The sequence below is a fragment of the Lynx rufus genome, unplaced genomic scaffold (genome assembly GCF_022079265.1).
Source record: "Lynx rufus isolate CCGP_SWC_20201006 ecotype Redwood Valley unplaced genomic scaffold, mLynRuf1.p SCAF_3, whole genome shotgun sequence".
Classification (NCBI taxonomy): Eukaryota; Metazoa; Chordata; class Mammalia; order Carnivora; family Felidae; genus Lynx; species Lynx rufus.
The window spans coordinates 129,870,846-129,880,300 of record NW_025814845.1 but is presented as its reverse complement, the minus strand read 5'-3'; the positions used below and the strand labels follow the sequence as shown (position 1 = coordinate 129,880,300).

The window sequence follows — 9,455 nt, the reverse complement described above, 5'->3', positions numbered from 1 at the left end:
AGAAGAAATTATCTACAACTATTTCATATTCTGTGTATGCAAATTCCATGTCCTCTGCAGCTATAGAATGAGTTAATCAACAGAGTTAACAGTTGGTATCTAAGAGCAGAAAAATTTTTATTTCATTTTCAATTATGTAAACCATCATTAGAAATTCATTATAGGGGCACCTGGGTGACTCAGTTGGTTAAGTGTCTGACTTTAGTTCAGGTCATGATGTCATGGTCCATGGATTTGAGCCCCACGTTGGGATCTGTGCTGACAACTAGGAGCCTGGAGCCCACTTCAGATTCAGTATGTCTCTCTCTCTCTCTGCCCCTCCCCTGCTCCCACACTCTAAGATAAATAACAAACATTAAAAAAATTTTTTTTGAAAAGAAATTCATTATAAATATACCTTAACAAACCATTAAACTCTCAAAATGACCGGATTCATTAAGTATTAATTAAGTAAAAGAAGGAAACTTCACTGGTTTTACCAACAAAATATTTCTATTGGCTCCCGAAAACGATTTTGGTTACTGTGTTTCACTAAACTAACAATCTTCTGTACGCAACTCCTTTGCTTTGGTCCCATGAAAAGCTCAAAGTGATTGTGAGAGCTAATTTTTTTGTGCTTACTAATAAACAAAAATAAAACACATGCATATTAGAAGCATCACATATTTAATGTCAAAGAATTTGAATTCAAGTACAAAAATTAAACAACACATGATTTCAACATTAAAAAACCATTAACACTTATTATTCAAACAACTATATAGTGAATGTCAAAAACAAAAGAAGCATAACTATAAAAACCTGAAATACATTAACAGCAAAATTATAATTTATTACTATAACAAATAATTAACTAAAATATTTATAGTTGTTTTCAAGGACCACAATGGTATACTGCTTTTTCTTGGTACTGCATAAAATTTGCATCTTAATCTTTTGTCCCTTCATTACTTTCTACATAATAGTTAGATGCTTCTGGTTATACAATTCTTATAATCTCTAATATAGATAGTGATCCTTGGTAATCAAATCTAGTATAAGCATTCTCTGCAAGTGCTTAAATATTTGTGAAATGCCATTTAGCAAAATTATTATGCAAAAATTTAACTTAAACTACTGGGTTCTATTTCCCACTCAGGAATTAGAAGTATTTAAAATCCCAAAAGTTTAAAAAGAATAGTAGTTTGCTATACCTTTATCAAGGGTAACCACTGAATAACTTTTTAAACTTAGCATTTTTATAAGTTCTAGAACTGTAGGTTATTCAGAATTACGGTTGATGTTTCCTATGTTGAAATAAATATATATTTATCATTTTAAAACCAAATGTGTAAACCCGATTCTAAAATGAAACTAAAGTATTTTAGTTTGCATGCTTTACAAAGAAACTTTCATACTCATGTTTACAATATCTTCTTCAGAAGAATGAGGCCTGATTGGAGATATATAGTCGCTGTCCAACATGGCTGCCATTAGCAAGTGATATTGTTGGTGACAAGGGATAGCTTGGATAAGAATAAGGCCTTGAAGTATAAGGAAGCACGCTGGGAGTCGCAGAAGAGAGGGTAGCACTAACAGGGGAAAGACTATTTATTGAGCTGCGACGGAAATTGTAGTCTGTAAATAAATACATGAACAATTATGCTGCACATCTTTATGGATACAAATTTAATTCAAAGAGACAAAGCGTTAAAACTATAATCACAGTTTAACATAATGTCCTAACATCCGAAATCCTGCTAATACTATTTTGCTGGTAAAGACTGAGCATTCACTGCATTGCAAGTTCTGATAGTTTTATCAGCCAGTATTATGTTTCTTTCACTGACTCAGCGCTTCAGAGATATTACTAGAATGCATTCTTGGATATCTTTTTCTTACATATCTTTCAATTATAAGCTTTGTGTCTTTTTGATCACAGAAAAAAAAAAAAGAGAACCTCTGATTTCTCTTGCTCCACAATGAAGCTCCTTTTAAATTTGGTTCTGATGCTAAGGGGTAGTCCATGGAGAAAAGATAAAAAACAGCAAATTCATATTTGCTTATTTTTTCTTGAAACTGTATTAGGCATCAAACCAGACGAAGCATTCTCCCCTGGACTGCAAAAACATTTGGTGTAAACTAACTGACCAATATTTCATTATTTAAATACTAATATAAACGTTTGTATAACTCAATACACCAATTTAACATTAGAGTTCCTACTTGTACCATAAAACAATAAAATGAATCATGTTTATAAAATTAACTTCAAGAAACCATTATCAACTTATAGTATAGAAAAACCCAAAAATTAAAACCAAATTATTTTTTTAAAAACCAATTATATTTGAAATATTACTATTCCACAATAAACATTCATCTTATGCACCAATAATTTCCTGCTTCATTAATTATAATGTTTATATATGTTTATGAATATTAAAGACCAAACTGGTAAATCCTGTACTTTCCAAAAACTCAACTATGTTCTTTAGGGTAGTAGAAGCCAAGGGTCTGACAATGACTACAAAATGATTATTTATAAAAGTCATGGTGTTTCTAGGAAGGAAAGAAAAGGAATTAGGTAATCCAATGTACAAATAAGGTTTTTTTCTATATTTTCCTGGCATTATAGATGAGGCCTAAAACACTGAGCATTAACTGAATGTTGTCATGGGACTTAATATTTAGCCAACAGGAATGAGACCAACTGCAGGAGAGTAAGCTCAAGCAACATCAGTAAGGACCTAGTTAAGAAAAAAAATGGAAAAAACAAAAATCAGTTAAAGATAGGTTTAATTTCTAGCACCATAAAACTCTAACTTTATTAATTTTATAATCTTTTTATTTTTTATTAATGGTACCCATAAGATTAATAAAAGCAGTCTGTTCCGAGAAGAAAAATACATTAAAAATATCCAGTTCAAAATACTTTCAGCATTTTGAAATTGGATAAAGAATTACTCTGATACCATTTGCTTTTCTAATATCCAAAGTAGGATAAGTAGGTATCACAGAATTATTTTTCTTCTCTTAAAGGATCCACTTTGCCTGAAGGGTATGGTATTTAGTATTGACAGAAACCTTAATGCTCCTATAACTCAATTGCTTAAAAAAAAAGTTCTGATTCTCTCCTCCTAAAGATTATTACACAAATATAGTCAATTCCTTATTAGCCATGTATCTACAATACAACTAGCTCTTTCAATTTTTAACAATGCAGTCACGGACAATATGAGTTAGAAAAACAGATCTTTTAACTGTTAGACTTCTCAGGGAAAATGTAGTTTTCAGAGAAATTACTTTCACTTGGGGCTGACATCCATTCAACAGTTAATGAAGCCTATTCACTGAAATATAAATAAAAGAGGTATCTTCAGGAAATCATTTCACAAAGAAGACAGCCAGGCAATTGGCTACTGGCATAGTACTTAGGTCTGAAAATGGGCATTCCTAATGGTCTCCTAGGTAAAAACACACTAATCAGCTGTGGTCTTCTCACATTTCTAAAGAGACTAAAGTACAAAATTAAATGTTGATTTTGAAGACTTTATTCATATAGGATAAACCAAGAAAAAAAAAATTTCCCCCTGATACTACAAAGCTTAAGAAATGAAAGCTTCAATGTTGGTTAAGATTTTACAAGCATTTCAAAAATAAATTTTATTGCAATATAAGAATCTAAACATATTCAGAAAAACACATCTGGGTGATTAGAAAACACATTATCAAATAGTAACTAGTGACATAAACCTAGATAAGTCATGTTTTCCTTAGCTCTAACACATAATATATGTCACAGAAAATAAAAATCAGAAAGAATCACTGACTTTTATAAAATAACAAATTAATAAGTGAGTCAAAATTCCTACCACATACTTAACTTGCCCATCCCTGGTTTTGTTTCCCAATGAACATCCTTAGCTCTTCAATCCCACTGTTTCTGCCTCAGACTGGGATCTACACTCCCCTTTCCCTTTCTGAAGGGAATGATACGAGTTTTACACTCAGAATTACTCAACTGTCTTAATATTCTTTTTAAATTAAGGTACAATTTACATACAATAAAATGCATACATCCTATGTGTTCATTTCAATGAGTTTTGATAATTGTATAAACTTATGCAAACAATACCTAAAACAAGATCTAACACATATCCACCAATCCAGAAGCTCCCTGTGCTCCCTTTCAATCAATAGCCCTTCTGTTGGAGGCAACCACTTTCTGATTTCTCACTATAGCTTAGATTTGCCTATCCTTAAACTTCACATAAAATGTATTTTTTAAGTTCTTTTTATGTCCAGCTTCTTTCTCTCAATATAATTTCTAAGATTCATCCATGTATGTCATGTATGTCAGTAGTTTATTCCTTTTTTATTGTTCATCAGTATTGTTGTATGTATATACCATGTTTTTTATCCATTTACCTGTTGACAGATAAATATTTGAGCTGTTTCTAAACTCTATTACGAATAAAGCTACTATGAGCATTCTTCCACAATTCTTTTTGTGGATATATGTTTTCATTTATTTTGGGTAAATAACTGGGATTAAAATTATTGGATCATAGGGCAAATAGATACTGCTGCACCATTCTCCATGGTGTGACCATTTTACATTCACACCAGTAAACTATGAGAGCTCAGGCTGCCCCACATCTTCACCAACATTTGGTATTTATTGCTAGAGTTTTTAATCAGAACTATTCCAGTAATGTGAAATGGTATCTCATTTTGGTTTTAATTTGGATTTCCCTTGTGACTAATAATGTATTCAGTGCCCATTTGAATATGTTCTTTAGTAAGATATGTATCCAAGCCTTTTGTTCATTTTTATTGGTTTGGCTTTCTATTGTTGATTATTATTAATAAAGTTTTTAACTAATCAAATTCTCTAATTCAAAATCATAAACCAGGGATCGGTTGAGTCCTCAGTAGCCTCTAATTCCAACCACCTCTTTTCACTGAAAAATGACACAGACAAAAGACGGTTGATTAAGTGACTGTTCAATATTCCCAGTGTTGAAGAAAAACAAGTTAAAAATTAGGCCTCCTAATTCCTAGGAAACTATTCTACTTGACCAAACTTTTTCATTCTGGCAATCTTGAGGAAAGTATATCAAGAGGTTGTCATGGCTAGGGGAACAGAAATATAGTAGATGGTGCGCTAAGCTACCTGGCTGCAGCTTGCACCTGCCCAGTCTGACACTTGCATTTCAACCCACACAGCTCTGCATTCCCTTGTTTTATATGCTACATGTTATCTAATAATTTCATTTCAAGAAAAGGCCCTTTTACAAAAGAAAAAAATGTGTGAGAATAACTTGCTCTAATATAGAGATAGCATTTTGATCAAATCCTCTAGAATTCTGTATTTATATCTTGAATGAATATAAACATTTTCACAGAATAACTTTGATCTATATAAAGACTAGCATATAGGCTTAACCTTATGTGCCAATTCTAATCAAGTAGTATGGCTAAAAGGATCCCAAATTCCAAATGATTTGGAAGCTGAGTCTAGAATGAGCAGGAAAGTGAATAGTTAGTAACTGTTGTGCCACTGACAGGGGAGCAAGTGCAGAGACTGGCAGCACATTCACCACCTACTTGTCAATCCCACTTTTGTAAGCGATGTACGCTGGTCTACTACATTTCTCTGTCCAACACAAGAGATGAATACCACCAATACATTTCTCAGTGAAAATCTATGCAATGGACGTAAACTGCTTTACTCCATTTGTGTCTCGTTTTTTTGTTTTTGATTGTCTTACACATCTTGAGCAAACACCATGGATTCTCTGCTTTCCTGCTTCATATAAAGAGGAATTCCTTAATAGAGACCTTAAGTTGTGTTCAATGAAAGAGTCTTCTTATATACTTATTTTGGCTTTTTCTTTTAGTTCGTTTCTGACCACACTCTTCAATTTTCCGTTAATAAGTATATTCCTCATAATTGTTTTTTTCTTCTCCTTGTTAACTATTTAAGTTCTACCTTCACATCCACTCCCTCTTTCTGATGTACCCTTTTTAGGTGTACAATTCAGTGTTTTTTAAAACATTCACGAAGTTGTGCAACCAACACCACTATCCTTTCTCACCTTAAGGTGATTTTCATCACCTTAAACAAAAACTGTACCTATTAGCAGTCACCCGCCCCCCCCAATCTCTCCCCCAGGCCTAGCAACCACTAATTTTTCTGTTTCTATTGATTTGCCTATTCTGGATTTTTGATATAAATGGGATCATACAATTCATGTCATCTTTTTTTAACTGATTTCTTCACATAACGTTTTCAAGGTTCATCCATGTTGTAGTATATATGAGAACTTCATTCATTTTTATATCTCTTGCGTGAACATTCCACATTTTGTTTATCCAATCAGTCAACGGACATTTACTTTGTTTCTACCTGTTGGCTGTTATGAATAATGCTGCTAAGGAATAATGTGTACAAAATTTTGTATGGACAATGTTTTCCATTCTCTGGAGTAAATAACTAGAAATGGGATATGCTGGGTCATATGGTAATTTTTCTAATGTTTATTTATTTATTTTGAGTGTGTGAGAGAGAGAGAGAAAGAGAGGGAGAGAGCACAGTGTGCACACAGGAACAGGGATAGGGACAGAGAGAGAGGGAGAGCAAAATTCCCAAGAAGGCTCTGCACTGTCAGCACAGAGCCCAACGTGGGGCTCAACCTCACCACCAGGAGATCATGGCCTGAGCCAAAATCAAGAGTTGGGAGCTCAACTGACTGAACTACCCAGGTCCCCTGGGTAGTTCAGTCAGTTGAGCTCCCAACTCTTGATTTTATGTTTAACTTTTAAACATAAACATAAAATTTTATGTTTAACTTTTTTAGGTACTGCCAAACTGTTGATTTTATGTTTAACTTTTAAACATAAACATAAAATTTTATGTTTAACTTTTTTAGGTACTGCCAAACTGTTGATTTTATGTTTAACTTTTAAACATAAACATAAAATTTTATGTTTAACTTTTTTAGGTACTGCCAAACTGTTTTCCAAGAAAGCTATACTATTTTACCCTCCCAAAAGCAATGAATGAGAATGAACCACCCAATTACTTTGATCTATAAAATGCATTTCCCATGCCTTTAACACATATCCCTACCTTTAATACATATTTGAATCACTTCTTTAGATTTCTTTGGGATCTTTATTAAAATGTCTTTAAAAATTTCCTCACGTCACCATTTTATTATTTCAATTTCTAACATTCAAACAGCCATAACTGAAATGACTCAGTTACTTTCTTTCACTGTACTCTAGCTGCCAAAGCGTTTTTTTAACAGGATTGTACATACCGCAGCACAAAAACATGACTGGGTTCAAACAGAGATTTTAAATACTATATTATAATGTAAATAACATTTATCATTATTTTGTACTCTCCATCCTAGTAAAAAATATCAAGAGCTAACTATGAAGCAGAGGAAGGAATTTTCAAAATTGCTAATTATTAAACAACTTGTAGCCTATGACATACTTAAAAGTCATTAACTAGAAATTTTTAAGTAATACTTTTGGCTAATACATGAGTTATTAATATTATCAATACAACAGTTATTATCAAATTTACTGGCATTTTTACCTCTATTTACTTTCCTTATTACAATTAAATTCTGACCAAAAAACCCTATTTTTATCCTCTACTTAATTTTTGCTATAGGCGACTGACAGCAAAGAGCAAGAGGAAACATGAAGTGACCAATGTTTTTTTCTAAGAAAGACTAGGCTCACAGAGTAACTTAGGTCAGTTCTTCTGTTTTAAGAGGATTTTTAGGGGCTTTGAGAATGCTAATCTTAGTAATGGCAGCTGGATAAGAATGAAAGTTATTATCTCTAACTCCTTTCTTATAAAGTATAAGTTTGTTAGTTCTCTGTTTTTATTAGAGTAATTATATTTCTCAGATTCAGTTTTGGGGTAGGGTAAAAATCATCTGCTTTTGTTTTTAATTCAAGTAATTTTTTTTTTTAATTCACAAGGTTGCTTTTCCATATAATTTTGAAAGAATAATTTGGGTTTCAAATTCTTACTGTGAAACTTTTGACAGCACATTACAATTTACATAATTGTCAGATATCTGTAATTTTATTTTTAAGAATTAAAACTATTTCATTCCAAATTATCTAAAGATTGTAACTTAAACTTTCAAAAACAAAGGTTTGAAATTCTAGCAAAAGCACACTAATAATATACAGTGCCAGCAATCAGGTCACCTGGGAAAGAAGGCCGAAGGAGTAACGTTACATTAGGGATGTCAGAAATGTTTGTTTCTTGATTATGATATCATTTCACAAATGTAGACATAAATCAAAACTGACCAAAGTGTACACTTTAAATGTGCATTTTATTGTATGTAAATTATACCTCAATAAGGTTATAAACAAAACCCAAGCATTTCTTTGAGTTAGTTTCAGGGTTTCATAACCTATATCCCCATACAATTCAAGGACTTCAAAATAAGAATCCCTTAGCCAAATAAAATCTTGAAAAAAATTTAGTCAAAATGGATTTAACACTTACACAGATTGCTACTACAATGATTTTCAACATGCTAATAAGCATTATGATTTTTCCAAGGGCAGTATATAGTACACAGTTTTTCCCAAATTTGTCTGACCTTAGAAAGTCATTTCACTGAACAACTTTGCAAATCACTTTGGGAAGAACTTTTAATGGGGCCAATATGTGATAGGAAAACACTGAAAGCAAAACAGAAAAATTCTTGAACTATGTTAAACACAGTGATCACAAATTCAAATGCCCTCAGGGGCTAAAATGTAACAAACAAACAGAGAACTCAAAGAGGACCAAATGTAAAATAGGAGTCTAGCTATTTGTACTGAAATTAAACCAAGCTGCTTTCCTTGCAAAAAACGAAGGAGACCAAACCATATCTGGAGCTTCCAGTTTGCTACCTCTGTTTAATAGATTATGTCAAATTCCTTTTAGTGACAATTTCTAAACCATTTGGAAAAGATTAACAGAAAAGAAACTGATAAGACAGAAAATTATGATCTGAGCTACAGTTTACCTAGGCTTCAGTATGGCTCAAAAACTGCAGTTCCCTAGAAAAACTATCTAGGCAAAAGTAAAGAGAAGAAAAAAAGCCTTAGGAAAGATAGCAACTCTTTTCAAGTTTCATTTCTATCAGTAAAATTAGTCCTCATCATTCAAAATTTGAACTACAAAAACTTTTAAGAAAAGGTATTTCTGAGAATAGCAACACATACTTGAATTTATATGTTAAGATCTATAAAAATAAAGTTATATGCCTCAAGCATAATAAATAGATTTCCTTATACCTGAAGTGTGAATTCTATTAGGAAGTTATACTTGAGTACTTACTAAGTGCCAAAAATAACTCTACAACATCAGCACTACCTTAATCTTTATAATAGCCTTACAATAAGTACTATTATTTTCTTCTTTAACAACCAGGAAA

The 9,455-nt window shown here is 32.2% G+C and overlaps 1 protein-coding gene across 1 annotated transcript in view; it reads right to left on the bottom strand.

The window, feature by feature from the left end:
* Positions 1-881: 881 nt before the first annotated feature.
* RBM46 (RNA binding motif protein 46) overlaps positions 882-9,455 on the bottom strand; it is a 35,139-nt gene continuing 26,565 nt past the window's right edge. Inside the window, exon 4 of the mRNA XM_047091744.1 lies at positions 882-1,617. Within this exon, the coding sequence (XP_046947700.1) occupies positions 1,418-1,617 (200 nt within the window). The 3' untranslated portion in view covers positions 882-1,417. The remainder of the gene's footprint in view (positions 1,618-9,455) is intronic.